Source organism: Haemorhous mexicanus, chromosome 23 (assembly GCF_027477595.1).
Source record: "Haemorhous mexicanus isolate bHaeMex1 chromosome 23, bHaeMex1.pri, whole genome shotgun sequence".
Classification (NCBI taxonomy): domain Eukaryota; kingdom Metazoa; phylum Chordata; class Aves; order Passeriformes; family Fringillidae; genus Haemorhous; species Haemorhous mexicanus.
In genome coordinates this window covers 6,030,149-6,046,168 of record NC_082363.1, presented here as the reverse complement: position 1 = coordinate 6,046,168, position 16,020 = coordinate 6,030,149, and the positions used below count along the sequence as shown (strand labels likewise).

The following is a 16,020-nucleotide window of genomic DNA, read 5'->3' as shown; positions in this document are numbered from 1 at the left end:
AAGTACTTGTTTTATAAATAAAAGAAAATGAAGGATGTAATTAAATGTGTGGTTTGGAAAAAAAATCCTAATATATTACAAATGGATCTGGTAATGATATATAGTTGTCTTATTTGAAATAGTAAATGAAAATTCTAGCTAATTTAATGATTGTAAAACAGTAAATATGTTCTTGTAGTTTTGTATAATTAATTAGTTGGGATCTTTGCTGACCAGTTTTAATTGTGCAGAAGATGGTATACTAATCCATAACAGCTGAGATCATTTATATTCTTGCACATCTATTAAAGACTTTAATGAAAAAGTTAATAGACTGTTATTATTTATCAGTGAAATGGGCTGTGTCCAGCCTCTGAAACAGACCCACTGTAAATGAAATCTCTAGGAGCCTCCTGGATTTTTATACCCTAGCCTGTGTTTATTCTGGATCTGGATCCCAGCTCAGCTGCAGCGCACAGGGAAATAAACCAGAGCAGGTTGGTGATCTCATCCCTGGCTTTGTGGTTACTGAGCTGTCACCGAATGTCATTTATTGTCATTCCCAGGCTTAGCAAGTGTTCCCCTGCTCCTCTTGAGAAGTGACCAAAGAGCAGCTGAGCTCCTGAGTCCCTCCCAGCCCCAGCAGGCTCGGGGCTGTTCCTGCTCTCAGCCCCTGAAGGTGGCTGGAGGAGCTGTGTGCAGCTGGTACCAAATCAGCTCTTTGGGCTGTGTGACTCTCCCTTTGCAGCTCAGCATTGTGACACTGCAGCCTAATTAGCCCAGACGTGTTAATCACCTGTTTAACACTGATGCTGACTTGGAAACCTGCACTGTAAGGTTTTGAATTTAGCTGGGCTCCTTCAGAAACATAGAAACCCCACAGCCTTTCTTTGGTCTGGGCTGTTTTCTCTTAGATAGCTACACTCCCAGGATCAACTGTACAATTATACTTCCTTACTTAGGTAGTAAAACAACAAAAAATGCCAAATTCAGATTACTTTTTAACTGAGTTTATTTTCATAGATTACCTGTTTAGAAAAAAAACAACAGTAAATTTTTGGATTACAGCAAGTAACAGTTGTCTTTTGCTCAGCTGCTTTCTGCTGTCCTGAGAGATTCAGAACTGTGGTGCATCAGACAAAGCCTGAGGGATTTCCAGTAGTGCATTTCTCCAGGAGTACCGAGCCTCATTTCCCTGGGGGTCTCTGGGACATCCCAGAGCACTGTTTTCAGAACTGGAACTACTTCACATGCATTTGAGAGGCTTTAAAAGGAAAAAAACCCAAAACCAAATAGGCAGGTGTCACTTATCCTTCTGTTGAGTTACTGGTTTAAGTCAGAGACAAGGATGTGCTTCCTTATACATTCTTCCTTTTCCTTTGAGAAAGCTTCATCCTTGGCCTGGTTCCTGTGCTCCACTCCTCTGGATTTACCACATGACATCATCTGCACTTTCAGACAAGCACCTGGCAAGGTGCCCATCGATGTCCAGCTGGGAGAGTCTGCAAACACAGAAACAGTCACAACCTTCTACTGACTGTGCTTTACTCCCCCCACAAGTGCTCTGGTACCTTAGTGGGGCAGTCAGTCCTGTGCCCAAATCCTCTACCAAAACCTCCCACCCTTGCTGTTACTGCTGCTCAGGCTGGAGCTGAGTAGCACAGAGCTGATGCATTTTAAGCTTTTCTGTTTAAGTCTCTTGACAGAAAAACCAAAATTGTCTAAATATTAATGTAGCCACTGTTTTGTCTCCCTGTTCAGCCTCCCAACAACAGGGAAAGTGGCCCCCAACAGAGCTTGCAGGGTTAGAGGACCTGTGGCAAAGCACATTTTCAGCAACTCTGACAGGCATGGTACTATGAAACTGTGTTAACATTTCTAGCTGTAGAGCAGACACTCAACTTGTAAATGGGATTAAAGTATGCAATTCTGACAGCTAAAAAGGACCTTACAGTAGAAGTTTTGTCTGCTTTTGTTATTCTGTACATAAAGGATGCATACAGAACCTGCTGTGGTTCATTTATGGGAAAGTGATGAAAAAAAACCCAAACCACAAACTTACCTTCCACTAAACTGCATCAGACACATTGGACAACTGTCAAGAGCTGAAGCTGCTTCACTCTGGTTTTCCTCTTTCTCCTCGTGGCTCTCAGCCCCAGGAGTGCTCCCAAGCCGAGGCTTCTCTGCAGGCACCCCCGTGGCCTCCCCTGCTGGAAGCCCCCCCTGGTGTGTTTGGATTTGAGGCTTTTCCTCACCCTTTGCTCTCCTGTCTGCCCTGCTGTTCTGTACAGTCCCTGTGTGGTGCTGCTGAGGGCCCAGAGCTTCTGCAGGGCTTTGTACCAGCACCGAGGGCTCTGCTGAGCTGCTGTGCCCAGGGAGTTTCCATGACTTGGGACTCACATCCAGCTCTGAAACACCTTTTGTGTCTGCTCCAGATGCAGTTTTGGCTTGATCTGCACTGGTTCCCCTGCAGGTTTTCTCAGCTGTGGATGATAAACTCTTCAGTTTATCTGCTTGGCCCTGTCCTTTATGTAATTCATTGCTCTGGCTCTGTGCTGGCTGCTGGGAGCTCAGATCCTTGGGGTTCAGACATATTTCTTGGTGAAAAGATGGGAATGATACCCACTGAAAGTCTTTTGTTCCGACTGTAAAGACTTCCTGGTGTTCTGGAGTTTTTTCCTGTTGTTTCTACAACACACACACACACAGAATGTCTTAAGCACATGTAGCTCAATCAATACCTAAACCCAGGCTTTGAGAACACATTGCAAATACTGAGAAAGCTGAACTACAGGAAGAAAAAGAACATTTTATTTATGTCCCTCCTTCCTGGAGCTGATGGAATATGGGTCTTCCCTAAATGGATACAAAGGGTACTCATGCTCCAGAGAGACTAAGGATGAAAACAACAACCTGCTGCTGTTCAGGGGGGAAAAGAAGTACTTCATAAGGACTGATTTTTATGTTGTGATCTTGCCTGATGCCACTTGAGTGATGTCAGGGTGGGTTCTGTGCAATTAACCCCTCCATTACAGCTTGCCTTTTCCAGTTTCATTCCTTGGGGAGATGCTGATGTTTATGGCAATCAGCATCCTTACACAGGCTCCTTCTTCCCAGCAAAATGTTGGAAAGAATTTGCTGTACTGCAAAAAAAGCCTCTTGTAGCTGTCCTTATATTCCCTGCCACACCATGCCCAGCCACAGCCCTGCACACAGAGACTAAAGAGCGGAAACCTCACATCTCTAAAAGCTATTTCATGTTGTTTCCCATTAAGCAGGCTGGCGCTATTGGAAGCAGGAACAAAGTGCAAAAACAAGGATACAGCACGCTACCTTTTCCAAGAACTCTGGAAAGCTGGGCACTGTGTCCCAGTTTGTGCACTCTGAATCTTGACTGATGTCTTTCAGTAGCAAGAGCCAGGTTTTTTCACACTCATTTAATTCTTCCTTTTCAAACCAGGAACATCTGTCAGTCGATGCCCTGTAAAGACACAGTCCAATAGTTTGAAGGTGGGAGAGAACAAAGAAAACACTCTTAACACTGAAACCAGTTTGCCTCTTTTTTCTGGAACACAAAGACATTACTGAGCCTGCAAACTATTTTTTGCAGCTTTATATGACTTATATAATTTGTGCAGCTAGCAAAAAATTAATGTCTAAATGCTTTCCTTTCTGCTTGTAACAAATGAGCAGTAGGTATCTATCACTATCTTCCCTTCCAAGTGAAGCAGTTAAGTGCAGCCACTGTTTTATCTTCTCAAATACCAAACTTAACACCTGCTGAGCACAGAAATCATAGAAGTGTTTGCACCGAGGGTAGCAATTGCATCAGTTCCCATGTATGTCTGGACATTCCCACACTGCCATTTGAAATTACTGATTATCTTCCCAAACAACTTGAGTTAATTGATCCCAGGAACTAAAAGCACTGAAAGGTAATGTTGTATAAAGACAATTCCAAGGGAAGGATGGATTGTTAATGTCACAATGGTATTTCCAGCATTCTCCCTGATGCGTTTTCTTGGGTCGCTGTCCAAGAGTGAAGCTGTACAGGGAAGAAATTGGAAACAACACCCTTTTAAAGAGCAGAGTGATCAACCTCTGCCAGCCCAGGGTGGAAGGGACACGGCTGAGCCCCCGGGCTCGAACACAAACCGAGCCACTCACTGCCTTCCGTCCTCCTGAACTCCAGGGCTGGGAAAAACAGAAAATATTCCTGTCCTCCTGTGAGCCGTGTTCTGGAAGAAAGAAAACTGAGTTTTCATACATTAACGTTTCTCAGGCCTTGTCCCCGCCAGCGCTGTTCGGAAAGCGTGGGGCACGCTGTGCTCTATCCTGCAGTTTTATCTCTATTCTTTGAAGTCGCTACGGGCGGTGTTTGATGAAATAACCTTTAAGAGACACAGATCTGACCGCGAAACGCCGCGAGTCGCCGGGGCGGGGCACCCTGGCCTCCGGAGCCGATCCGATCCCCCCGGAGCCGATCCGATCCCCCGGAGCCGATCCGGCCCCCCGGTCCTGACTCACTGGGGCCGCGGCGGGGGCTCGGGGCCGGGACTGCGCTCCCGACCGCGGGCGGGCGGCGCCGTCCGGGGCTTCAGGCGCAGCTTCCCGGCTCCTTCCTCACACATGGCCGAGACACCCCGCACCTCGCCGGGGGACGGCGCTGGCGGCCGCGGGAGGGCGGGAAGCGAGGGCGGACGGGGCTTCCTCCTCCGCCTCCTCTTCCTCCTCCTACCCCGGGCGCGCTGCCGGGGCTGCGACTCTCCGCCCTCAGAGCTGCCCTCAGAGCCGCCCTCACGGCGCGAGGGCGGCGGGAGAGAGCAAGCTGAGGGTGCCCTGAGCGGAGCCCGGCGTTCTGCAGCCCCTGCACCCCCTCAGCCGCTGAGGGCTGGTCTGTCTCGAAAACAGCCCTTTTTTGTGTTGCTTTTACCCTCAAACTTTATATTTTTATAGGGTTTTGGTGTGTTGGGAAAGGCAGGGTCGGGGGCTGTGCTTGGTGGTCCCCGTGGCTGAGGGGGACAAGATGGCGGCGGGTGGGGCATTGGCGGTCCCGCCCTGGGTCTGGAGCTGCTGCGCGGGGTCAAACCCAAAGGCTGTTCTTGCAAAAAATAACATGGTTTGGGAGCGCGCCTTCGACCTAATTTCGCTTTTAGAGAAGAATTTGAAGTGATGCGATTTGACGTTTTTGGCCGGAATGTTGCCGTGCTAGAGAGGGTTTAAACACTCCCCAGCCTGCAGCCGTCTCAAAAACAGACCCCAGAGGAATGGTAACAGACACTTCATCCTCCAGCAGTACACGAAAGGACCAGAAAGTAACTCTGCTGTTTAAACTCTTAACAATTGATGCAAGGAACAAATAACTGTGCAAGGAAATAAATCCAGTTTGGTAACAGGTGTTTATGAGGGAGCACCAGCACACAAGACTCTTTGCATAAAACCAATTTATTATTGATAAAACATGAGCCCAAGTCCACATTCTTTTTCTGTAAGTGCATTTATGTGTTCCTGGATGTCTGTGGACTGCTCCATCCTTGGATTTTTCAGAGTAGAAAGGAGGCATCAGTATTGACTGATTGTTAGAGGTTACACCAGTGAATCATTGTGTTGGTCACACAGCCCATCAAAAATGTATTAATAACAGTTGACTTAATATGTGGTTTGAGTGGATCTGAACCTTGAAAATGGGTATCAGAGTTCAGAGATTCACCTTTCACATATATTTAAAGCTGAGCAAGTCCCTTCAGCCCCATCCAGAGGTGTTCCAGCTGAGGATGATTCTGTCTGTGCAGAGATCTGGGAGGCTCTGCCCAGCCTTCACTTCCCTGTGTTAACTCAGGCACTTTGTGTTTCTGTGAGACCATAATGCCTTTAACTCTGTGTAATAACTAATTTCTCACCTTTAAAGTATCATTATTAGGTTTCCTTTTGTGGATAAAAATCTTGGAAGTGCAGTGTTTGGTTGCTCCTGGGATCTGTGTGGGTTTATACAATAGATAGCCCAGCTGAAAAACAAAATAATAAAAAAATGTCACACTAGAGGGCCAGCATTTCAGCTGTGTGATGGGGAGAGTAAAACGAGAATAAAATCCAGGAAGAAAGAAACTACTGGAAAAGTCAACCCCTGTCACAAAGACTAACCTTTTCCCACATTAATATCTGTTACAGCTACTGCAGTGCCCAGGGAACACCCAAGGTACAGTCACAGGGTTCTGTCATTTTTGTTGCCACTTAGAAGCTGCTTCCCAGTGTGGAGAAAGGAGATCCCAGGAAATCGGCCCCTCCTTTCCTTCTTTGTCGGGAAAGGCGTTCTCCCAAAAGCTGCGGGTGGAACAAGGTAAGTGGAACAGAGGCAAAGGGTGAATCTGGATCTGAAGGGTTTAGGCTGCTGTGGAGAGGAAGGTGTGGTGGCAGCAGAGACAGAGCAGGAGAAAGGGGGTGTAAATAAAGCAAAAGTGTGAATTGAAGAGGGGTTTGGCTGTGGAAGTGATGGGAAATGAGATGACAGAGGAAGGGTAGAAATCTGATTTCACAACCAGCTGAAGAAGTGTTCCTTGGGGGATTTTACTCAGGATCACTGGGAATTGTGGCCCAGCGCTGACTGTCACCACATGGAGGCAGCAGACTATGCAAAACCAGGGATTTCACAAAATCCGGGGGGCTGTGAAAGCGCTCCAAACATACTCCTGGGTGTATCTCTGCTAACGATCAGTGATACCACAGGGTTTCCTTCATTCCTGTGATGTTTGGGTTTGTGTTTTATGTTTTATGACCCCTTGGATACTCCTTGGACAATCCTGTGCTGCTAAATTGTGTGTTGTACCATGGATTTATGTTATTAGATACGACTTCTCCCAGAACAGCCATCAGGAGTGCAGCCTGTTCTTCATGCTGGAGGTGTTGCTGTGTGGTGCTGTGAGCACTTACAGCATTTGCAAAAGCTTTATTATGGGGGAACATAAAAATTGGTTATTGTGCAGTAAGGGCCACAAATGAAAGAATATAATAAAAAGAATAGGGAAAATTATTATTGCAGCTTCTACTTGTAAAAAGCAAAAGGAGAAAACCTTGCTTCTGTAGCAACTGTAGATTGTAGGTGGGTTTGAATTTTGTAGATTTAACTGAAAATTCTAAGGGTTTTTTGATTGTTATCTGCTTAATGATACCCACGCTAACAATGTCATGAATGTTTTCATTCTTGCTCTATCTGCTTCTGTAACTACCTGCAGATTTCAGACTAGAAATCTTTGTCCATTAAGGACATTTAGTATTTTTCATCTGCATCTTTCCAGAATGAATAATGTACTAAGAATAGGAAGGCAAAGTGTAGAATAGGATCTGTTCTTGGGCTTGCCCCTTTGTACAAGACCATATCTTCTGTTTCTTCCTCTGCATGGAAATCCTATTACTTCTTGCTTGATTTTGGGTCTTGCTAATTTAATAATTAGAATGTTTAGTGGTCTTAGACAAAAAGTTCTCCTAGAAATGCAGAGAGTAGTCTTTATCATAATCAGCCTTGACTGGATTTGAGCCAGTGGTCAAGGGATTTGAGCTTGTGGAAGCCAGAATGCTCCTACAGATTATCTGCAGGGATTTCCTTGTAAATGGAGTGCCAGCATGTGTAGTTATCTCTTCCCTGTTGAGTCTCATCAAGCTGCACACGCTTAATCTTTACTTACATGGTCCCTGATTCTTGCTGTAAAGTGGGCCTCAGTTTTAACTTTTGCTCTCAGGAAGAAGGGGCTATTATAACAAATTCTAATCCTTTTGCAGTTCCACAATCACTAAAGCCTATAAATTGCCTGCCAAACAAACCAAGTGATCTTTTCCTGGGCTGAGGGAAAGAGGAGAGTGTAAAACGCAGGTGCCAGCATTTGCTGGGGAAGAACTGGTACATTATCAACTAATCCGCCTTCTGCTATTTCTGATTTCCTCCCCAACAGCTGCAGCATTGAATGAGAGCTTCTGCATTTGGGAAGAATTAGAAAGCTTGGTAATGCAGGGTCTCTATTACAGATACAACAGCTCACAGACAGGGAGGAGATTTTTGCTGCCGGTGTAGAATTTGGAGTGCTAGGCATTTTATAGCCTGGAAAAATTGTAATTTTCAGCTGTTGTTATGGAGTAATCAATGAAGAAGAGATGCCACAGTTTCTGCTGGGTTTCTCTCAGAGCCTGATGTCATTGCATGCAGGAGCTATTATTTTTTTTAATGTACCACTTTGAGGCTGAAGCACATACAGTTTTTATTAAAACTTCTTTTTTTATGACGACTGATGCTCGCTGATAGTTTTAGACCTTCTGAAATATCATTTCTTCTGTAGTGATAGCTCCAGTATCAGATAAAAATGTTCAGAAGAAATTGTTCCTTGCTAGACCATTGAAATATTATTATATTTTAATTATTTTATCTAATCAATGCTTAGCTTGGGAGTACATGTTGATAATTTTTTGTCCTTGTCAAATAGTCTGTGACTTCACTCAAGGATGAGCGTGGCCATTCTGCTAAATGTAATAAAGGACAATGTCCCCAAAGAGACCACAGTGTGCAGGAAAAGCTGCTGCAGCAAATGGCCCACAGCTGAAATGCTTCACTCTAATGTCACAATGTGTCCCCTAAATAGCCAGTGGCAGCAATTGCAGGCCTGGAAAGAGTAACTCAGCAAACTGACCGACTCAGTCCAGTGCTAATCACTGGCTGTGGTGAAATGGGAAAGTCTGACTCTTTTCATTGATGTGATGTGTTACAATTGAACCACAAAATGAGAACTGGGTAAGACTGGCTTAGTCAGGAGAATAAAGATGACGTGCATTTCAGTTTGAGAAGTGCAGGCTCATTGCTGCTTCCAGAGAAAGTTAGTTGAGTGGAGACAGTTTTGTGGGCTCTCCTTAATTTTAGTTGCAGGAGACATTCTCGTTCCCACAAGAAGCCACTGCCTTTGAAACCTGCTCCCTCTGGTAGCACACCAAAGCTGAATTTGCCAATGTGCAGCACCCAGTGCACGACTCATCTCTTCAATTCAGCCTTTCCAAACGCAAGGACAGATCAGCACCTGTGTGGCTGGAGATGGAAAACCCAGGCTTGTGACATTTATATGCCAAGATGGGAAGACCTAAAAAGAGGACTAGGGAGACTAGCATGGCATTTGCGGGTACCAGGTTGCCAAGGAGGCATATTGTATTGAAACAGTTGCCTGGGAAACATTTAAAAATACATTGAATGGAAAAGCATATGTGATGTGCCCACAAGTGTTCTGTGTGAATGAAATGCCATGGCTGATGATGGCACCAAGAGACTGTTGCTATTACATGTAAAAATGCTGCAAGTGATGTGTGGTTTTTTTTCCCTTTTGTGGTGTTTTCCTCCCCTGTTTGCAGGAGGTGCACCGAGGGAAGGTTGTTTTGCTCTTGCCTGATGGATTAATGTAAATGTGGGGAAGGTGGAACACACAGGCAGCAGCAGCAGCTGGGGATGGCAGGAGCAATTTGGCTTCATTTAGGCAACCAAAACCAATTGACAAGGAGCCTGCACAATTCCCCCTCAAAAGTAATAACAGCACTGCTCAAACTCCTACAGTATAAAGATAAATGGTTCTCTGAGCATTGCCACTTTAACTGGTGCTAAAATGGGTATTGGGAAGCTCTGATGTCACTGCAGTGGGACTCACATGTAAACATCATGGAAAATGCAGGGGGTTTGATCAATGGTTGGACAACATATATGAAAAAGTCTCTCACTGACCTTGTTTTTTGTTTAGGGCACTGAAATAGAGGGAGATGATGGGATAAAGTTTCAAAAGACAGTTAACTGCTCTAGTCCTTCCTCAGATCAGAATCAACTACTGAGGGATGGTCCTGATAAAAAAGAATGATGTCACCAGAACCAAAACAAACAGTCATATTCATGCTTTGTCTCACAGAAAAAAACCTTATTTTCCTTTGCAGCCAAGAAACAAGGGAGCTAGGAACTGCAATCTTTGATATCCTACCTTGGACAAAGAGATTCATCTGCTAGCAACTTCATGATACTAAAATGCATCTCTCCTTGACTAAGAATGAGTGGCAGGTGTGAGGCTGGTTAGGATTATGGTCACCCTGCCTAATCCTCCTTTGGAGATTTAGAAACAAATATCCTACTCTTGATTTGCTAGAGGCTTAAGAAGCCTGTTTGGGAGCCAGCAGATTTAGCTTGGTCCAGGCTTTATGTGGTACAGTAAATTTTTTGGATGATAGATGCAGTGGAGAGGAGTTCAGTTGAGAAAGAAGGAAGGTCTGGAGGCATTTTTGTTGGTGATAGCTGTGCAAAGAGGGCACCAGGGCCTTGGCTGTTTGGGGCTGGGAGGTTGCTGCCTGTCTGGTGAGTGCAGTTCCCCAGGGAGGAGGAGACTCTGCTGACTTTGCTGTCAGTTTGGCCAGTGAGGAGATGCTTTTTGGCATTCTGGTTATCTGCTCATTTCAGCACAATCTGCTCAGGAGTCTGAGGTGATGCAATGATCACGTTGGAAAGCCATGAATCAGATGAAGTCTCCCTGGTGTCAGTCAACTCCCAGGATCTCTCATCATTTTTCTGGCCCAGTGTGTGTTTGGTTAAATCAACTCCTGCTGTTTCTAGGCCCTGGGGTTAGTGTAAGAGAGGAGGAGAATCTGCCTTTCATCCTCTCAGAATTTTGCAATGTGACTGAAAACTTGGAGAGAATGTGTCAGATCTCAAACAAAGATTAGGTTTGATGGCACAGAGCCGTGGGTTCTGCAACCCAGCCCAGAATTCTGCTGAGGGAGTTGTATCATCTCCCCGTACTTTAAAGAATTTAGACTCTGAGTTTACGATGAAATATGGCTTGAGGTTTTCATATTTATTTCTTGCTTTCTTTTTTTTTTGTTTTTTTGGTTTTTTTTTGTTTGCTTGTTTGGTTTGTTGTTGTTGTTGTTTTGTTTTGTTTTTATTTAATTCGAACTATATCTCACAAATTATAGCCAATAGAAGTCTGAGTTCCTCTTCTTTGCTTCATGTGAAATCAACATACTAAGGAGCTCCACAAAAAAAAATTTCCATAAATCACTTGTTTATGGGCATGAAACCACAAAACAGTGGGACAAAATTACCCTACTAGTTAATGTGGTGAGATTTTATCCATAACTACAATGGTGTATAAAATCAACATAAAATAGAATGTAATTCAACAGATGAGTGTGTCTTTATTGCTTCAATAAATGTGGGTAGTAGGTTTAGTTAGTTTTGCAATTTTTTAAGGCCTGACTAGTGTGTTAGAAAGGAAATAGGGTAAGTCTGAAGGAATAACCAAAGTTATGGAGGCAAATATAAATCTTTTCACTGAGGGGGGTGTATTTTCATATTCATCCTCCCTTTGTCATTAATGCTTTGATAAAAGAAATATAAAATGTGATTAATTTAGACTCCTGACAGTAAAATACAGAAGAGCTCTAGATTCTTTTTTCCCAGTGCCATTTATTTAATTGTATCAGACATGGGCTGATTTGGTTTATTTACATTGTCTTAATACCCTCTGCACTGAAACTCCATTGAGGTGTTGTTGGTGTGAGGGGTCTCTGTGCCTGGACTGTCCCTTGCTGTGACCACACCCGGTCAGAGGTGCTGGGCAGGGCTGTGCCTGCCTCTGCTGTCACTCACATCCATTCAGTCAACTTCAGCACAGGAAAGCTGATGCCTTCCTGCCACATCCCAGAACTGCTGTTAACAAAGGGTAACTTCATGCTGCTGTTCCTTTCGTGAGTGAGTTTGGAATTGGACTGATTTTGGAGGATTTTCCCCAGCAGAACTTCTCCTGCTCCCCAAATCCATTTTGCTGTTTCTTCAATCCAACTGTCCTGCTCTCATAGAAATTTTTTGTTTTTCCCTTTTGATCAGTGGGAAGTGCTCTGAGGGAGATGTGTGGTAGCTAAACCAAGATGTTGTGGTGCTGGCTGAGGACAGGAAACATGTTTAGTTAGCTGAAGTGCTTGCTCTGGTTTGTACCACAGTCTGGTTCCATCATTAGCCTGTTTTTATGAGTCTGTCCTCCCATACTGGAATCAGATGTTTTATCAGAGCACTCTGAGGAAAAGCAGCAGCCTCACAGCTCTCCGTGACTGTGCTGTACCCTGCAGAAAATGAGTTGTTTAACTTAAAGCCACATCCCACCAGGGGAGAGGCAACATCACAAAGAGCTGCAAAAATATTGGCACCATCAAACCTCAGAATCAAAGGAAGAGATGAATCCAGGTCTTCCAAGAAGCTGTTTGGGCCTAATTGGGTTGGAGATGCAATCTATGTCCAGTGCAGCTTTGCAGGCAGAAATGTCAAATACAGATGCATTTAAGTGAGAGCTGCCTCCTATTCCCTGTCCAGCCAAATGAGATTTGGAGGAGCCTGCTCACTGCAGGGTTCAAAGGACAGCAGGATCAGCAGGGAATTGTCGTCAGTGTTTCTGGGAGTGGGGTTTGGGTTTTGCAATTACTGAGAAACTAGAATTGACATCCTCATTTGCTGGTCCCATTATTTAGTAAGAGATGGTTGTTTTTCTGAAATGTTTACCTGTTCAGTGATGATTTAATTTAGGAATTAATTTGGGGAATTTCTACTGCCAGTAGTGTGGTGCAGTAAGTCAGAATACTTAATTATGGTGTGCCCTTTGCCTTAAAGTAGCCCTTACTTACCTAATTTCATACTGGTACCTGTTTATGGGATGGAACATGGGTGCACAAAAATTAGGGATATTGCCTGTGATAACACAAGACCTGGGAACTGACCTCTGGCCTCTTCACTGGGTCTTTGCGTAGGCATAAGACTGATCTTCCTTTCAAGCCCAGTTTTACTCCCAAGGGCTTCCAACACAGTGTCTTTCATCAGCTTTGAGTTCACTGGAAAGAAATAAAAGGTTGGGACATCTTTCTGAATGTCTCTGCCTAATGGCTTGTGTTTTCCAGAGTATTGATAAACCCCAGTGCAAATCCTGAGCCTCCTCTGCCCCAGAGACGTGCTCTGGCTTCAGTACCACATTTAATGACAAACAGTCACCTAGTTTACCATATGCATTCTTTTATCTTAGCTTCTCTCCGTGCATGCTAGGAGATTTATTTCTCCTCATAATGCATTTCATGTGTGTTAGTTGTAAATATTGTGCTCATAAATCAGCCTGGAGCATCCAGCCCCAAGGATGGAGACAGCTCACAATAGGTCTGTCTGCTTCACATTGTGAGCCTGAGCTCCCTCTCTGCTTTTTCCATTGCTGGGCTGTGTGAGTGGCGTGTTGCCAGTCTCCTGCCTCACATTAACAGGAATACTGTATATTACTAAATTCAAAGTGTTTTTCCTTCAGGACTAGAAGAATGTAATGGAGCATGCATCTGGCAGCAGGACACCGTGGCTGTGGTGTGCAGGGAATCACCCCCAGGGCTCCCTGCTCCAGTCACCAGGGCTGGGGACACCTTATGGCAGGGACTTCATGCAGACAGACACAATGTGTCATGAAAAACTGATTCTTCTCCCTTCCCTGAGCCAGATTCTCTAAATTCAATACCACAAAATTAGCAAGTTTGGTGTGTAATCCCCAGAACTCCATTTTTTTTCCTGCTGCTTCTAGAGCCAGCTCCATCTGTATTCACACCTACTGACCTCACCTTTTTCATCTGGGAGATGGAAACTTTTTTACTTGTCTCATAAGAAGCTGTTTTGAGAATGAATTAGTGTGTTCTGTATATGCATGAGGACATGTCAGTGCTACAGAGGTGCATACCAAACTGCCCCAAAACTGGGGATGTCTCTCCCTATTTTTGGGTAGTATCATTTGGCTTCCTCTCCATCTGTCCTTTTGTAGGGAAGTTTGTCTGCCTGGTGGAACTGCAAGTACTTTGTGCAGTGCTCCTGATAAATTACTGCTCTTTTACTGATTTTAAGGATGTTGTGCTCTCAGAATTCCCATGTTTACATGAATCAAGGCTGCATTACATTGCATGGTCTAAAGCAATTAATATTCTATAAGCTTTTGGTGTTTTAATTGGCTTGTATTTGGAAGTCTGAGATGGGCTGAGCTGCAGGACTAAAACTAAACAGTCTGTCACACCAAAAATACTCTGAAGGAGTGTATTTCTTCATGGTAGTGCAGCTGAAAACACCCCGTTTACTGTAATTAGTTCATCTCACTCTTGTGACTAGGCTTCCCACCTAATTTATACATATTCAAGTATGTTTCTAGGTATCTGATTCTTGGAGACCATGTTAAACCAGTGCCTTCTGTTGGTTATTCTGGTCTAGGGAGGTTTTGATTTGCCTCACCCAGTACATCCCAAAAGTATAACCCTTGATTTGCCTCACCCAGTACATCCCACAACTCTGACCCTACATGAAGAAACTGTTCCCCAGAACAGTCTGTAACCATGATGCTCATGATGCATTTCAGGAGAGCTGGAGAGCAGAATGGTGTCATCACCTGAGGGGAAACACAAAGCAGAAAGAAACGAGGAGGGGAAATTTCGGTGCTTATTTTTAGACTCCGTGGGTGAGTATTATTTTCAGCCTTATCTCTATTAATTTCTGCAGAACATGGTGTTAACGTGTGATTAGAAGAAAGTATTGTAGTTTCTAGCTCAGGCAGAAGTAATCCCTCCCTGGCAATCCCTGGAGAGTCAATACACCCCTCTGTACCAAGGTAAGGCAGCAAAGACATGGCTACAGGCATGGATGTGTCTGAGACAGCTCTAAGCTGTTGAGAGATAAACCTTACACGTGCATTTATGCTTATTGAGTTCACAGAAATTGTCCCTGACACTGGGTCAGTCCTCCCTGTAGCTGCAAACCCTGTTAGGGAGTTGGTTTAAAGCTAAATTTCAGTATGTTGACGGGGAGCTGTTCTCACACTCATCATCACATACCTTCAGCATCTTCTGTATTTAGCACAAGACTACACACTCATACGTTTCATTGAAGAACATGCTGCCTGTTAATCAGCACTTTATTGTCTCAGTATGCTTAAAATAAGCATTTTGTCACTTTCAAGAAGAAGGAACTTTATTGGTTTGCATTCTGGCACTGTGCTCCATGTTGTCAAGTGCTGTCAGTTGGCTTCTTTCTGTAACTTAAGAGATTGAAACATTCTGGTAACAATTTTCATCAGATACATATTGGATGTGTTACAGAAGTATCTCTAATGTTCCAGAGAAAAGACATTTAGTGGGTAACAGTTTGATCTGGAGTGCCAGAGGTCCCTTTAGAGTCTCCGATTGCTGTGTGGGACAGGGAACACAAAACTGAAGTTCCCCTGTTGATCAGAGAATGCAGTGAGAGGAAGGAAAGAAGATAACATCTTATCAAGGGATCTTCTTGTTTCCTTTATGAACAGCTAAGAAGCAGCATCAGCCCTTCCCTCACTCAATATTAAGTAGAGGACCTTTGAGGGAACAGTGGCTGCCAGGCTACCAAAATTCAGCTTGACTGTCTGAGTCTGTGTCTGGAGTCTGAGGAGCACTAAAAGCTCATAGTGCCTTCGAGCCAGATGTTTTGAGTTAGGCTGCAGTGCTGTCTTTTCGTTTGGTGTGGAGGCAGAAAAGTACAATGGAGTCTGATCTCTGCTTTGAGAGACCTGTCAGTAGCCCTGAGCCTTTCAGCCAGCTCTGAGCCATTTCACTCTGCAGCCCTCCCAGTTCAGCACCAGCACGAGGAGCAGGGCTGTTCTTGACACAAGGAATCTTGTTTGACAAGATTAGATATCGCTGTCATTAAATGTAATAATTTGCAGAATTGTCCATTGCTAGTTTCTGTTCTAAGTGGAGCATCAGCAGAGGAGACTGAGTGGAGACAGGGAGAGCCAACCCCTGCAGTGATGAACTCATAATGCCCAAACCAGTCTGTGGGACCATAAAGCATATCAATTCCTAAATTCCAATAATCTGTGAAAACTTTTGAGGCTCGACTGTGTCAAAATAGCCCAGAAGTTTGGGAAGAATTGAGTTGAACAATGTCCTCTGCAGAAGGCCACAAGTAGCTTTAGAAAAAGACTTGGGTAAGCCTATTAAATCTGCTTAGGT

At 44.3% G+C, this 16,020-nt stretch overlaps 1 protein-coding gene across 1 annotated transcript; it reads right to left on the bottom strand.

Moving 5' to 3' along the window:
• Positions 1-973: 973 nt before the first annotated feature.
• FAAP20 (FA core complex associated protein 20) lies at positions 974-5,024 on the bottom strand. The gene is made up of 5 exons (XM_059866412.1): positions 4,913-5,024; positions 4,507-4,807; positions 3,313-3,460; positions 2,042-2,667; positions 974-1,481 (listed from the first exon to the last, which is right to left on the bottom strand). The coding sequence occupies exons 1-5, from the start codon at positions 5,022-5,024 to the stop codon at positions 1,409-1,411; spliced, it is 1,260 nt and encodes a 419-aa protein (XP_059722395.1). The 3' UTR covers positions 974-1,408.
• Between the last annotated feature and the right edge of the window lie 10,996 nt (positions 5,025-16,020).

Excerpts from the sequence above, each read along its gene's own strand:
- FAAP20 (XM_059866412.1), bottom strand. The coding sequence starts at position 5,024 with ATGCCCCACCCGCCGCCATCTTGTCCCCCTCAGCCACGGGGACCACCA. Across the intron at positions 2,668-3,312 it reads TTCCAGAGTTCTTGGAAAAG|AAACAACAGGAAAAAACTCC; the intron begins GTAGCGTGCTGT and ends TGTGTGTTGTAG. Across the intron at positions 1,482-2,041 it reads CTGATGCAGTTTAGTGGAAG|ACTCTCCCAGCTGGACATCG; the intron begins GTAAGTTTGTGG and ends CTGTGTTTGCAG.